Source organism: Lagenorhynchus albirostris, chromosome 4 (genome assembly GCF_949774975.1).
Source record: "Lagenorhynchus albirostris chromosome 4, mLagAlb1.1, whole genome shotgun sequence".
NCBI lineage: Eukaryota > Metazoa > Chordata > Mammalia > Artiodactyla > Delphinidae > Lagenorhynchus > Lagenorhynchus albirostris.
Window position 1 is genome coordinate 26,230,402 of NC_083098.1, and position 15,702 is coordinate 26,246,103.

General features: G+C 42.2%; 1 protein-coding gene across 5 annotated transcripts in view; it reads right to left on the minus strand.

The window, feature by feature from the left end:
* SLC10A7 (solute carrier family 10 member 7) overlaps positions 1-6,626 on the minus strand; it is a 269,103-nt gene extending 262,477 nt beyond the window's left edge. For all 5 annotated transcript variants that reach the window (XM_060147130.1, XM_060147129.1, XM_060147128.1 and 2 more), the window contains exons 1-2: positions 6,335-6,626; positions 327-409 (exon numbers count right to left, since the gene is read on the minus strand). In XM_060147130.1, the coding sequence (XP_060003113.1) occupies positions 327-409; positions 6,335-6,434 (183 nt within the window). In that variant the 5' untranslated portion in view covers positions 6,435-6,626. The remainder of the gene's footprint in view (positions 1-326; positions 410-6,334) is intronic.
* Positions 6,627-15,702: the final 9,076 nt, after the last annotated feature.

Consider the following 15,702-nt stretch of genomic DNA (forward strand, 5'->3'; position numbering starts at 1 on the left):
CAATAACTCCAGTGCGCCTCAGTGCCACTAGAGTGACCACCACAATCTGAGGAAGACCTGAAGTAGATGTTTCAGTTCAGTTGTTGTACTGAAAACATAACCACTATAAACACACCCTTATTCTCCATGCCACCCAGCTATGCAGTATCTATAATATATAGGTACAAAACGCAAGTCCTTTGCTGCAGTCCAAGTTCTCTTCTGTGATAGTGAAGCTTCAGACTGTACCTACACACGGCTTTACAAAAGGAATCTGAAATTTCAAAAGAGTAAGCATGAATTAAATTTTTCTCCCTGCTTCTCATGTGCCCCATAGTTGACAGTACCTCCGTATTTAATGATAATCCACTGTTAAAGAATATTGTTGCGACAGCAATGTAGGAGACAGTTATTTCTGGCATCAGTGGTCCTAAAGAGAGAGAAATGAGTCACTGTTAGATAGGCATTTCCTGTAGATAACTTGACATGAAAGGAGAATCCATTGGAGAATAAACGGTACTTTAAATCTCGGTGTCGCCGCTAGTATACTAATGTCCTGACAGAGTTAAGTGTTTGCTGTGATGCAGCCTAACTCCAGAGGATTTTCCAGATAGGCGAAGACCACGGTTGTCCAGTGCAGCACAGTATCCTCAGAGCAGAAAAATGAAAATAAATGCTGCTCTCACACGAGAGAGCAAATAGGCCGCATCCTTCCATATTAGTTCCTCTAATTTTATCTGCCATAGTAAATGTCAGCCCTGCCGACATTTTGATTTCTGAATTCTAGCCACCAGAGTAAGTTTTGGGAAAAAAAAATTTCTGTTGTTTTAAGCCACCCAGTTTGTGGTAATTTATTGTGGCAGCACTAAGAAATGAACACACTCCCTCAAGCCAAACAACAGGACCACATCATGGTTCCTCCATTGCCTGTAACCCTCCACCATTCCAATAGATACTGCTCAGCAAATAAGACCAAGCTGGGGAAAAATCACCACTCAGTCAGTCAACAAATATTCACTGAGCAACCACAAGGCTACATTTTAGGCATTTGTAGCACATCAGTGAATAAAAGAAACAAAGAGCTCCTCAAACACTGCAATACCTAAGTGTCCATCAACAGATGAATGGATAAAGAAGATGTGGCACATATATACAATGGAGTATTACTCAGCCATAAAAAGAAACGAAATTGAGTTATTTGTAGTGAGGTGGATGGACCTAGAGTCTGTCATACAGAGTGAAGTAAGTCAGAAAGAGAAAAACAAATACCGTATGCTAACACATATAAGAAAAAAAATCTAAGGAAAAAAAAAAAGGTCATGAAGAACCTAGGGGTAAGATGGGAATAAAGACATAGACCTACTAGAGCATGGACTTGAGGATATGGGGAGGGGGAAGGGTAAGCTGGGACAAAGTGAGAGAGTGGCATGGACATATATACACTACCAAACGTAAAATAGACAGCTAGTGGGAAGCAGCCGCATAGCACAGGGAGATCAGCTCAGTGCTTTGTGACCACCTAGAGGGGTGGGGTAGGGAGGGTGGGAGGGAGGGAGACGCAAAAGGGAAGAGATATGGGAACATATGTATACGTATAACTGATACACTTTGTTATAAAGCAGAAACTAACACACCATTGTAAAGCAATTATACTCCAATAAAGATGTTAAAAAAAATGATAATCAAGTTTGGGGATCTTGAGTTCTATAGTGGAGACTATAGTTAATAATACCATTTTGTATACAGTAGATCTTAAATGTTCTCATTATAACAACAACAAAAAATGGTAATTATATGAGGTGAAGGATGTGTTAACTAACTTGATTGTGGTAATCATTTTGTATATCTAAAATCATCACATTGTACACCTTAAACTTATTCAATGTTATATGTTAATTATATCTCAATAAAGCCGGAAAAAAGAAAAAAAATACACTGCAATACATTCTTTTAGATACCTGGCATTTACTCAAATCATTTTGCTATGATCTGAGAAAAGGCAGCAAAAGGGAGAAGGTAGGGGAAGAGGCATTACACTTCAGGGCAGTGAAAGTGGTTCAAAAACTTAAAAAGATGTACATTTTTCCCCCCATACCTGTGAGTGAATCTGTCTCAGCTGCTCACACTTCAAAATAATATTTCCTCAAAAGCTGAGGAAGGTGATTCAGGAGCAGATTTGAATGTCAAGGAATCTGGCTTGTTTTAGTAAATGCCTTCCAGGAATTTTTAATATCCTCTTTGTTTTTTTTCAAACTCATATCCTTCTTCTTTTCCTCCAACCCCTTGCTTTTTGTGAGACCCATTTTTGTCAACTGTGCTGCCATCCACAGTGGTACCCCAGATTCTCTCTATAGGGTGGGTTATAGTTAGCAGTATATTTGGAAGCAAGAGCATTGACTTAGACCACATGTTTCTTTGGGGCAGCTAAAGCATCTACCTTAGTTAGCCAACAACTGGATTTTTTAAGAAGGTAACTCTTCCTACACTCCATGCACATATATATATAAATACACATGGTAGCTATTAACTAACTGGCATAATTCAGTGGAATGATTCCTTACTTTGACTGTCTTAAATCCTAGAGACAGGGTATACTGTTTATTTTTATATTGTTTTTTGTATTAGATGCACATCCAAATAACTAATCCATGAAAGGACCTGGTGAGGCTCTTCCAGGGCTACCTACAATGTACCTTTTTAAAAGGGAAGGAGGAATTAATTCTTATCTGGGGAAACCTAAGGCCCCTTTGAGACAGCTGCTAATGGATCGCCCACGGTGTGAATGCAGAACTAGAAGCAGGCAGGGCTGAAATAAAAAACTGGTAAATATTTGCACAGAGGTGAGAGTTGAAACTACGCTATGAAATGGTATGTGGCCCCTCTCCAAGGTAATGATTATATCCTCCAAGTCATGAAAATAACCAGATTCAGATCTTGGGAAGGCTACAAAGCACAAAGTGGAAATATAAGTTTTAACTCTTCCTTAAACCAAAGCAAAAAAAAAAATGTTTATCAGTGAAAATGGAATGGAGTAGCAACATCAAAAGAAAAATTGGCCGTAAAAAACGAAGCAATTTTGGGACTTCAAACCCACGCTTTTTAATGTGGGAGTGGAGTGTGGGGAAAGAAGATGAGCTGGAATGTTTAGGAATGCAAGGAACTATTACCGTTTCATCAAATCTACTTATCTAGTAAATTTCACTCCTAAACCTAATCTAAGGTATTCATGCTAATATTCTTAAGTGTATACAGTAGCATGTTTCTGGTTATGTTTTCTTAATGCAAAAATGAAGCAATTTCCTTTTTAGGATTTATGTCTTAATTAATGGCAAAAATTTCAGTTAAGATGCAGGTAGAAATGAGACGCTTAATCTGTACTTCCAAAGAAGTAAGCCTTTCTCTTGGAGAATGAATGGCACAGTGTTGAACTCTGGTAAACTCTAAGATGTGCATAGCTCAGGGCTCCCCTGTGTGGAAATGAAACAGAGTATCTACCCTTCAGGATCTACAATTTATATCTCCTGTGGCTCTTTACTTTCAACCTTGTATATATTTTAAAATGAAATGTAACTGAGTAAAAAGAACAGGGAACTAAAATTTAAATTTTCTATGCTAGTACCTGTTACACTTTTTCCCATATGGAAAGTCATTCAACTTCTCTCACTTCAGGGTTCCCACCTCTATAAATTTCCTGCCATACATAACTCACCCACTGGCTATAAAGATTGTTTTTTAAGGGAGGGCAGAGAGAAGGTGTGATCCTTTAAGTGTAGAAGTCTTACACTTCAAAATAGAGTCATTAAGGTATTGATCCAGGTAAAGGTGAAGTGAGCATTTATTAAGTTGAAAACAATCAAAACTTTCTACTGAAGAGAAAAGAATGTCTAGAAAACTGTTCGACTGAAAATTGTTCAGTCAATGTGAGCGCATTAAAAATGCACACGCATTCTAGTGTACAGACCCCAAAATGGAACTTCTGACTAAAAGTGACAAGCAAAAAGAGATGCTTTAGATCATTCTGTAGAGCAGAAGAGGACAGACCACTTTCAGCCACCATTACTCTCCTTGTTCCTAGATTTTTGTTGTTTTAACTGATGGGGTCAAAGTGTTATTTGGTACTATTAGGAAGTTTGTTTTTATTGAAGAAGTTTTACAGGTGGGAAGGTCAACTGAAGTACCAAGAACTTAGCCTGACAGCTTATATAAGCTTATATAAGAAATCCCAAACAATTGTTTGTTTAACTGTTGTTTTTAGAAACAGTAACTTTTACACTTGGACAGATCTCAAAAAAATCACATGAATACACGGTTGTCTAATATTACCCGATTCTGCGCAGCTTCTTTTGGCCTAAAACTCAGGGCATGGAAACCATCTTTATTACAGAGAGCCTTTCTTTATAATGGTTATTCATTTTTAGTGATTTTTGCCAAGAATATTTGGATGGATGTTGCAACTGGTATGAAATAAGGGGGAATCCTGGTCCCCAGTCCTTCCTCTTCCCTAAGCTAGCTAACCTGACCTAGGGTGAGTCACCTGACCTGAGGTCTCAGTATGTTCAGCTGTAAAAGAAGCATGTTAGTTTAAAATAAAGTTCCCTCAGCTCTTAACAGTCTCCTCTTTTATAATTAAACAAACGAACTCTCCTAGATTAATGGCATAAGGACTAGTGAAAGTGGGAAACAATATTTCTAAGATACAATAATTCCCAAAACTTCAAGAAGCAGAGTCTGAGGGAACAAATCAGATTACAGAATCCATCTCACACAGGCCACGGTGGGGAAGCCCTAGGGAAATGATTCAGCAATCAACAGCTCTCCTTCCCACTGAGCAGCCCAGGAATATAAGAGAAAAGGAATTTTACCAAACCTAGTCTCTGCAGGTCTCAACTTAAAGATCACACATCACCTGTGATTTCACCTTAACACTGAGCAAATCAGAGATCTAACCCTAGAAGCTATAAAGTCTGCAAGTGAAGCTAGTGAAATCTACATTCCAGATCACCACAAAGATGCTCTCTAACATTCTTACTACCTGGCTAGCTGCAGGGACAGGGAACTCATTGGACAGTACCTAAATACCAACCTTCACAAGTTTCCCCAAAGCTCACAGAGAAACTATGTCAAATGAGAAACTGGTATCTTCAGCAGGGTAACCCCAAACAGCTTTACTCTCACAGTTACCCACCCTCCACATTTTGTACTAAGTTGAACATAGAAGAACATAAAATAAACCAAAAAGTTTGAATCCCCACTACCTTTGTCCAAAAAATTCCTTTTAAATGTTCTCTGAAGCCACCTCTAAATGGAGGTATTGAGGGTAGAGGGTAGAAGGAACCACTGTTCTCCTGACAGATCATTTCATTCAATTCCATCATGTTTGAACAAAAAGGTTCAAATAACTTCAAATATCCTCCTGACAGCTTCCTAGCATAAAGATTGTGTGTGCTCACTTCGGTTCTTATCTGTCCTTGCATGTGTAAAACCTGTCAATAAGTGTGAAAACTGCTAAACAAGGTCAAACAGACAATGAACTGAAGAAATTCAATTAATGTTTATGAAAAGTGGGACATGATTGTCTAAGGGTGGGAGGAGGGGGTCGGGGGACATGAATGGCTAACGGTATTTCCAGTCGTTTCCACCAATGCCCATCCACACATGACAAGGATCCCACAATTCAAAGATCTGGGTGTGATTTTTAGCCCACCTACATTTCCTTGCCAAAATACACACTACACATGGTCTAACATGGATGGATCTGTTAGACTGCTAAAGGTAGCAATTGAGTCCCGGCAGCACGCGGAAGCAGTTGAGTGCAACGTGTCAGTCGGTTTGAGAGTTTGTGGAGCGGCAGGAACTGCAGCAAATCATCACCCTCCAACATGTGGGCCAACAAATCTGAGTTGGAAGAGGAATGGGTGTCCCTTTTTCTTTCCCCACTCCTTTTTTTTTTAACATGGGGGAGGGGAGTGTCGGAAACAGACAAGGTAATGGTGTCCACTCCAAGATAGATAAGGAACTCCTGGCAACCTAGCGTCCCTTGGGATAGGATGCTACTTTGAAGGCAAATAAGTTTCATTCTCGGTAACCTCACTCCTTGACACTAAGGATACTCATTGATTGTTCGCGGAAAAGGCAACCCGCGTTCAAATTCCCTCGCCCCATTCCTAATTATAAATCCTCTCTGGGGCTGGCAAATTAAAAAACCAGCAAGAGGGCCAAAAGACACCTTGGACTGGTCAGTGCCCCTAAGAGAGGCAGACACTCCCCAATTCCGGTCTCCTCTCCTTCCCAAGACTCGCAAATTAGTTCTGAAGTGGGAATCGCAGTGGAGCATATGCAGAGGTGCAGCACTTACCCCCATTCACCCCTATGGACGGCTCCAGCTTTGCTCCGGCGATCGCCAATACTATTCCAATCATGAACCATTCTTTCCTCATTCTCTCCAGTAGCCTCATGTTTGTTAGGGTGGGTGGGTTTTGTTTATTTGTTTGGCTTTTTTTCTTTTTAAGCTGCTATCGCTTAATCCCCGGGGCGTCTCCACACTTTCCACGGTCCCACCTGACATGCAGCAGAGCAAGTCAAATTGCTACTTGTAAATTAAAGACCGGGGGGTTGCTCCGGCTGCTTTGAGGAGGGCTGCGAGTAGTAGTATCCAGTGACAGGAGAGTCTCACTGAGCGCCGCCATCATTACCGTGTGCCTACTAATAGACGCGCACAAGCCACCGCGGCTCCGGCTGCGCCTCCCAACTCTCTGAAGCGGACGTTTGGGCAAGGCCGACCGGCGCAAGCGATCGAGGAAGGGAAGCTGGCCGCCGAGTAGGGCTGACAGACTCGCCACCGTCAAGACCTGTGGAACCTTAGGAATGACAGGGGCGGGGAGTGGCGTGAGGCGCCACAGCCTCCTAGCTCTATCAAGGGTCCGGCTCCAACAAACCTTTAGACACAGCCCCCCGCGCCCCTGGAATACATCCATGGAGAGACTCTTTTTGGCTTCGCCTTGAGCCTGCGGTAAAGGCTAGCGTGCGTTTGGGGCAGGGATTTCTCTGTTGGCAGCTGCGGCGGCGGGGTACAGGTTTTTTGGTGGCGAGCTTCTTCGAAGCATTACGACGCTTCCTCGACGCCGGCGTTGACGTGTACGCAGGGGGGGAAGGGGAGGCCGCTCTCGGTCTCCTAGTCCCGGCCGGAGGCTCTGGAGTTAGCCGTGCTCATACCCCGGCGCGGGAAAGCGGCACCTCAGTGCGGGTAGCTTTAGCCCCGGAAATGGGTTGAGAATTGAACACCGAGCCGACGCCCACATACGTAGCAGCGTTGCAGCCCCGGAGGGTGGGCGGTACCCCCAGGTCGGTCATCCGTGGGTGGGCGCCGGGCCCCGACCCCCTTCGCTATCACCAGCCCCAGAGTGGGGACTGCAGAGGTTCAGCCCCCTACCGGGAAGCGGGGACCACATCTTCCTTTGGGGATGGTGGGTGAGTGCTTGAGCTCCCTCCTTACCTCCGAACGAAGCTGACGGGGGGAGGGGGGCCGGGGGGGGCGAAGTGGGAGTCTGAGCTGGCGAGTCTGAAGCGTGCACGCTTTCGCTTGACCCTCAGAACTTGCCCCACCGAAGCAGCAGGGCAACTGTGGGAAGGAGATCAGGATACCCAAGGCAAAAGTGGTGAGGGACCAGGAAGAGGCAGGACTCCTGTCTTCCATTGCCCCACGTGCTAGATCCTATCCGTCCCCATTTCTCCCTTGAAGTGTTTTCTGCCAACCAGTGACATTGATAGTTTCATGAATGGACTTCCTACCCACAGACCCTGCAGGAACATCAACTCTTTCCATTTTGCACCCAAATAAATAAATCAGGCAAATGTTGTGTTACAGTTTACTAAGAACTCAGATCTATTTACAGCAGAATCAAACTCATGGAAATGATTTTTGTTTTGGTGGTTACTTAAAGGGAAAGAATACAGTGCACTGTGAATTCTGTATTAGTTTCCTGCGGATACTGTAACAGATACCTAAAACTGGAGGCCTTTAGAATAATGGAAATTTAGTCTCTCATAGTTCTGGAAACCAGAAATCCACAATCAACGTGTTGGCAAGGCCACACTAACCCTGGAGGCTCTAAGGAGAGAATCCTTCCTTGTCTCTTACAGCTTCTGGTGGTTGTTGGCATAACTTGGCTTCCTTGGCTTATGGCCATGCCACTCCAGACTTTGCATCTGTCTTCACATTGCCCCCTGCTCTTCTGTGTGTCTCCTATAAAAACATTTGTCATCAGATTTAGGACCCAACCCGATAATCCAGAATGATCTCATTTTAAGATCCTTAACTGTATCTGCAAATATCCTTTTACCAAATTAGGTAACTGTACTTTGTTGAATGGTGTCCCCCAAATGTTCATGTCAATCCAGAACCTCAGAATGTGACCTTATTTGGAAATGGAGTCTTGCCCATGTAATTGGTTAAGATGAGCTCATACTGTGTTAAGATGGGTTTAAATCCAATGACTCATGTTCTTATAAGAAGGTCACGTGAAGACACACAAAAGAGACATGAAGAAGAGATCATGTGAAGATGGAAGCAGAGATTGGAGTGATGTGTCTGCAAGCCAAGGAATGCCAAGGGTTCCACTTTGGAACCAACCACCAGAAGCTGGAAAGTTGTGGGAGTGGGGCAACCGGAAGCTGTGGTAAAGGATTTAGATTTTATTAAACACTGTAGGAAGCCACTGAAGGAATTAAAACTAGCTAGTGGAGTCATGTCCAGTTTTGCTGGAGAGATTACTTTAGAGGCAGTCTCTGAACAAATGGTTCAGAAAGAAGTGACTAAGTCAGCGGAGCCGGAAAAGGTAATTAGTATAAGAACTTTTAAGCAGGAAGAATCAAAAATAAATGACCAGGGCTTCCCTGGTGGCGCAGTGGTTGAGAGTCCGCCTGCTGATGCAGGGGACACAGGTTCGTGCCCCGGTCCGGGAAGATCCCACATGCCACGGAGCGGCTGGGCCTGTGAACCATGGCCGCTGAGCCTGCGCGTCCAGAGCCTGTGCTCTGCAAGGGGGAGGCCACAACGGTGAGAGGCCCGCATACCGCAAAATAAATAAATAAATAAACAAACAAATAAATAAATAACCAGTTGCCTATAGGGGAGTGGTGACAACGGTGAGAGGCCCGCGTACAACAAAATAAATAAGTAAATAAATAAATAAATAAATAACCAATTGCCTATAGGGGAGTGGCAAAACAGTCTAAAATGACTCCCAGAGTATGTCCGTCAGACAGATGCTCGTGCCAGTCACTCAGCCAGGGAAACTTTATATAGTAGATTTGGGGAGGAGATTATAAATTCAGTTTATATCTTGTGTTCAAGGCCATTGGAGCATACAAATAGAGATGTCCAAAGGGGGTAGAATGGATGTTTGAGTTCATGAGTACAGAGTTACTGTAGGTCTGGGATTCTTCAACAATAGATTATGGAAATCATAGGCATTAATATAGCAAATATTTACTTTTATACTTTGTCACATTGGTTACTCAATCTCTGAATATAGTTCACTTACTTATAATATTTATGAATGTTTACTATGTGCTAAGAATAGGAGTACACCTTGTGATTGAACCTGTTCCATCAGGCTATTGAAAAGATTCAGTGGGATGTACATTGTATGTACATTGCTTTGCATGGAAAAAATGCTCAGTTATTCATTTATTCCACAAATACTTATTGAGCTCCTACTTTGTGCTAGGCATTATTCTGTAAATACGGGGGTTACAAGGAAAAGTGAGAGACAAGGTGTCAGCTTTCCTTGTGTGTTCCAATGATGACATAAAAATGAAAATTAACAAGTAGTGATAACTGCCACCATGAAAATAAAACAGGTCGCTTGAGAAAGTAACAAGGAGGCTACTTTGAGTGGTCAGGGAAGGCCTTTCTGAAGGATGCAATTTAAGCAGAGACCCAAATGATGTGGGAACATTCATGATGCTGACATCTGAGAGATCAGCACCTCAGGCAGAGGGAGAACTGGTGAACAACCTTTGTAAATGCCCTAAGGTGGAAATGATCTTGACATGTGTTTTAAGTTTCCTTTTGCTGCTGTAACAAATTAACTCAGTGGCTTAAAACAACATAAATTTATTATCTTATGGTTCAGGGGCTCAGAAGTTCAAAATGGCTCTCACTGGGCTAAAAATCAATGTGTCCACAAGTCTGCATTCCTTTCTGGGTTTCTAGAGGAGAATCTTTCCTCTTCCTGCTTCTAGGGGCTCCCTTCATCTTCAAAGTCCACAACTGCCTATCCAGTCTTTCTCATGAAGAATCATTCTGGCACCGTCTCCTCCCTCCTTCACTTACAGAGACCCTTCTGATTCCAATGTGCATACCCAGATAATCCAAGGTGATGTTCCTATTTAGTTTAATCCTTAATTTAATCACAATAACGAGGTCACAGGTTCTGAGGATTAGCATGTGGTCATCTTTAGGGGCCATTATTCTACCTACTACAGCATGTTGAAGGAAGGAAGGCCAAAGGACTGGAATAGGGCTTCCCTGGTGGCAGTGGTTGAGAGTCCACCTGCCGATGCAGGGGACACGGGTTCATGCCCCGGTCCAGGAAGATCCCACATGCCGCGGAGCGGCTGGGCCTGCGAGCCATGGCCACTGAGCCTGCACGTCCAGAGCCTGTGCTCCACAACGGGAGAGACCACAACAGTGAGAGGCCCGTGCACTGCCAAAAAAAAAAAAAAGAACTGGAATACAGTGTGCTGGGGAGCCAGAGGAAGCAGGACCAGAGCCTTCAGATCATGTAGGTATTTGTAGACCAGGTAATAAGATTTTATTTAAGTGTGGTGGGAAGCTATAGGAAATTTTCAAGCAAGGAAAAATCGTTCTTAGGTCACTCTGGCTGCTGTGTGGAGGAGGAATTTTAAAGAAGATGGAAAAGGAGATACGAGGCTTTTAGAGTAGGAGATCCTGCTGGCCTGTGCTGGAGGGGCGGTGGTAATGGGGAAGAGAAAAGACAATCATTTCCAGTTATGTCACAGAGGCAGAGACAGCATTTGCTGTTGGACTGGATTTAGATGAGTTAGGGAAAGGAATCAGGGATTTATTATTTATTTAGCTAAACCTAAGGTTTAGCTAAATCCACTATTTATTTGGGTGAATGTTGCTATCAATTTACAAAGAGGGAAGAGCAGATTTAGTGAGGAAAATCAAGATTTATTTTGAGATAGTTTTGAGGGGCCTGTTAGAATTTCAGGTGGAGGGAATTCCCTGGCAGTCCAGTTGTTAGGACTCAGCCCTCTCACTGCTGGGGCCCTGGGTTCGATCCCTGGTCAGGAACTAAAATTCTATAAGCCACATGGCATGGCCAGAAAAAAAAAAAGAAAAGGAAAGAAATTCAGGTGGAGGGAGACCAGGCAGTTGACCAAACAGTTCACAGAGGGAGATCAAAGCTAGAGAGAAAAATTTAGGAGTCATAGGCATGAGTGGTCTTTAAAGCCATGCGATTGGATAAGATTACCCAAAGAGACAGTATGAACAGAAAAAAGTTTAAATAAAGGACTATAAGTCAACTACCACCAACTAGAAATCTCACCCTCTTTCCAGAAATATGGCCCCACTCAACTCAAAGATCTTCAATGGCTTCATATATCCCACAGAATAAAAGTTTAATAAAAAGGCACCTGGCAATGCACAGAAACAATTTAGATGGTAGTGTCCGGTTCAATAATCAACCCACGTAATTTATCACTGTTGAATAATTTGTGAAAATTATATAGGGTGTGGTGATATTTTATATTTTTCTTTTGAGAAGTTAAGTCATTTGCATTCTTTTTAATGATTCGAAATAATTACAAATTAAATGAAAAATCCATAAGGACATAATCTTCAACATGTCATATAATCTTCCAACAAATGAATATTTAAGAGCAACTGTTTTGATCAGAGAATACTTTTACACTAGTGAATATTGTTAGCTCCAAAATGTTACCATGAGAGGAAATGCTGACTTATTTTCCTGTACAGTATTCTAAATATAGCAAAGATAGAGATATATAGTGGCCGCGCCAATTACAGCAGAAAACCACCAATACATGCATAATTTGAAAATATATCGTAGCTAGCTAGCTAATTTCCAAAATAAATATCTGGTAGTCCACTTCTCTGAGCATTGCTAAAGTGCTTTATGGAGATAGAGTATTATTTTCTTCTTTGCTATTGGCTCTCCCTGGAACAATTCACAGACTAATATTAAACAGTTATGAAAACCAACTCAAATATAGGAGGCTATGCTTTACATTAGACTGGAAGTATAACCACTTCGGTTTTTCCTGCACAGGAATTTAGGCACTTAGCTCCTATTGTATTTGTGTTCATGAGAGTTATGCATGTAGATTCCCTCAATTTAAATGTGTTCCTGCCCTCTTCACATTGATAGGGAGTGGGTTTGTCAGGTGGAGATGTAATGCTACTTTCTTTAACCCATAGTGGGTGAAGTGTCTCTTTGCAGAAGACCTTCTGCTCCTGTGGTTTGTGGGAACTATCTAATAGTTTCTCAGTCTCTTAAGTGGAAATCTGTCTCAGGAAATTAAGGACAGAGAGGAGAGTCAACAGCCATGGATGATAACCTATGGGGAGGCCCAGTAAATAATGGAGGGAAATGCAGCCCAAAAGAGAGGGATCATTTAAGGCTATTAGATGAAAAATCCACTTCAATGCAGTTATTATACCTGTAAATATAGAAAAATGATAATGTTGACAACTCTTCATCACACAATCTGGGTCATTAATAAATGGTGAAGGATAGAAAGAGTAAAAGAAATAAAACTGAGACTTCCCTGGTGGTGCAGTGGTTAAGAATCCACCTGCCAATGCAGGGGACATGGGTTCGAGCCCTGGGCCAGGAAGATCCCACATGCCACGGAGCAACTAAGCCTATGTGCCACAACTATTGAGCCTATGCTCTAGGGCCCATGTGGCACAACTACTGAACCCACGTGCCTTAAGCCCATGCTCCGCAACAAAGAGAAGCCACCGCAATGAGAAGCCCATGCACCGCAACGAAGAAGAGCCCCGCTGGCCTCAACTAGAGAAAGCCTGCACGCAGCAACAAAGACCCAACACAGCCAAGAAATAAATAAATAAAGTTATTTATTTAAAAAAAAAGAAAGAAAGAGCAGAGATCTAAAAGAAATTCAGAGAGCCTTAAGTCTCTATGACTCTATGACGTGGAGACCTGTGTGTATTACACTAGTTTCATGGAGCTCCCCAAAGCTGCACGTTTCATAGACTTGATTAATATAAAGGCTGTGTATGTAACTAGAATGGGTGCTAGGACCCATTCTTAGTGGCAAAACTCCTGATTCTAGCTGGGCACATGGCCACCAAATAAAGATGACAGCTTCCTTTGCAGCTAGTAAATGGGCATGAGACTAAATTCCAGGAATAGAATGTGATTGGAAGTACCTGATTTCTAGGATGATTCTTATAGGAAGGCAACGTTCACTTCTTTATACCCTTCTTGCTGGCTATAACGCAGATGTAAAGGCTAAAATCCCAGCAGCCAGCTTCCACCAAGACTGGCAGAGCAGCAAGACAGGGGGTGCGTCTAGACCACCAACTTCCAGACTGTATGTGTGTAAGTGAGAAACAAACTTCTATTGTGGTCATTACTGTTATTGTGAGTTTTCTGTTGCTTATAGCCAAGCCTAATTTTAATTAATATGCCATACATTTTTGAAAACTTGAAAAGTAAGCAGTGATGTCCTGACCTTTTTTGAGTGATCAAAAAAATGAATTGCTAACCCTAATGCCTAATTGCTTACTTTTAACTCATACAATCTTTTGAGTTTACGCATAGTAGAAACTGAATCATCAGTGATAAATTAATTTTGGGGGTTTGTTTTGGCTTTATTTTTCTACATAATTTATTGTGAGGTTATCAATGTCAGATAAAATATTGATTTTCATCACCTGCTTCTGTTCATCTGTTCTGATCCAGTTCATTGTTCCTTCTGAAACATTGCATGCCACACTTGAGATAATGAAGAATTTCTGAACACCACAGCTAAGAACCTGGACATTCATCTGTAGCTACCTATATGCTCCTTACATGCAGCTGTGGTCCTAGTGGTTTTTTCACAGCTGTCCTTTATGACAAGTCCTTGGAAAACATTTATCCCAATGACCTTCATGCATCTTCAAAACTCAGGCTTTTTTGCACCTTGAAGGCTCTCCTGCTGCCTGGCTGATGGTGCCTCATACACCTTCCTTCTTTGGCAGCTTTGCAGAAAAGCAATAGATTATTAAGTAGGAAACTAAGAATGGAGTTTGCTGTTGTGATTGGCCTACCTGTCTTGGTGGATCCAATTTGTGCATACTATTTGGAGGAAGAAAAAGTTTGACCTAGGGGCCAGAAGCTGTATCTGAAGACACTTTAAAGCCACACTGGCCAGGCATCTATAAATATTATTTTTGCATACACTGCATCTCCTAGCATCATTTGTGAGGCTGGCTCATGATCTCTTAAGTGGCCTGGGTACTGGTATTGAAACTCTTGAACAGTGAGGAGGAAAACAGATGCCACTACCATTCTCCAAGGAAAGCGTCACTTTTTTCTTCTACTGGAAGGGCTGTGGCAATTGTGTTTCCCTAGAAACAAAGGATTGAATAACTGGACCAATAGCATTTCCTAATTTGTCCAGTTGATCAAAGCTCTTAAATTCACATCTCCAAATTACTAGTCTAGTATTTCCCTTACACCAGCAGTGAGCAAACTAAAGCCCACCGCTTGCATTTTGTTTTGTTTGTTTTTTGTAAATAAAACAAATCCTGAGGTTATAAATAAAATTTATTGAAACCTGGCCACAGCTCTGCCTGTCTGTTTGGTATTCTCTATGGCCATTTTACCTACAAAGTAGAGTTGAGTAGTTGCACAATGATCTCCTTACCCAGCAAAGCCAAAAATATTTATTATCTGGCCTGTTCCAGATGTTTGTCTCCGTAAAAAATATTTGCTGCCCTCTCCCTCCCCAGACAGCACTGCCTTAGATAAGAAAAACTTAAGGTTCTTAAGTTTCCTCTTTGACTTTTAAGCCCCTCCTATGCTAAGATAACTCCCCACCTCTGTCTCCTTCTGGGTGCAACTGACATGATTTGCTAGGGCATGAGTAGAAATTTATTGTCAAGTGTCACTGTCAAGTTTGCCTGCAACACTTCCCTGCAACACTTGACCTGAAGCCAAAGATGGTATCTATACAACTTAGTACTTGCATCTAGAAAGTTATGTCCTTGGGTAGCCAGAGGATGTCATGACATAATTTTTGTTCCTTTCTGGAATGTAGAAAAAAAATGCAAGGAAATGAAACCAACAAATGATCAAGGAAAGAAACAGAAAAAGGATTCAGCTGACAATATATGGCTGAGGGAAAGAAGTAAAGATAGGACAATTGAAAAATAGCATAGAAGAAAAGCAGTGCAAGAAGGTGTATTAAGGTAGGCAGAAATAATTCCGATAAGGCAAATAGACTTTCCTGGTCAAGTCATTCATTTCTGGTTGAAAGTTATTCACATGTTCCTTCCATGTGTTGCAGGAAGGGGACCCCTTCCAGGGCCCGAGAGTGAGCTCTTGTCTAACACTTGGAAATGAACTGTCCGAGGAGACACACGTGCTGACAAAGCAAGAGACTTTGTTGGGAAGAGGCGCCCGGGGTGGAGAGCAGCAGGGTAAGGAAACCCAG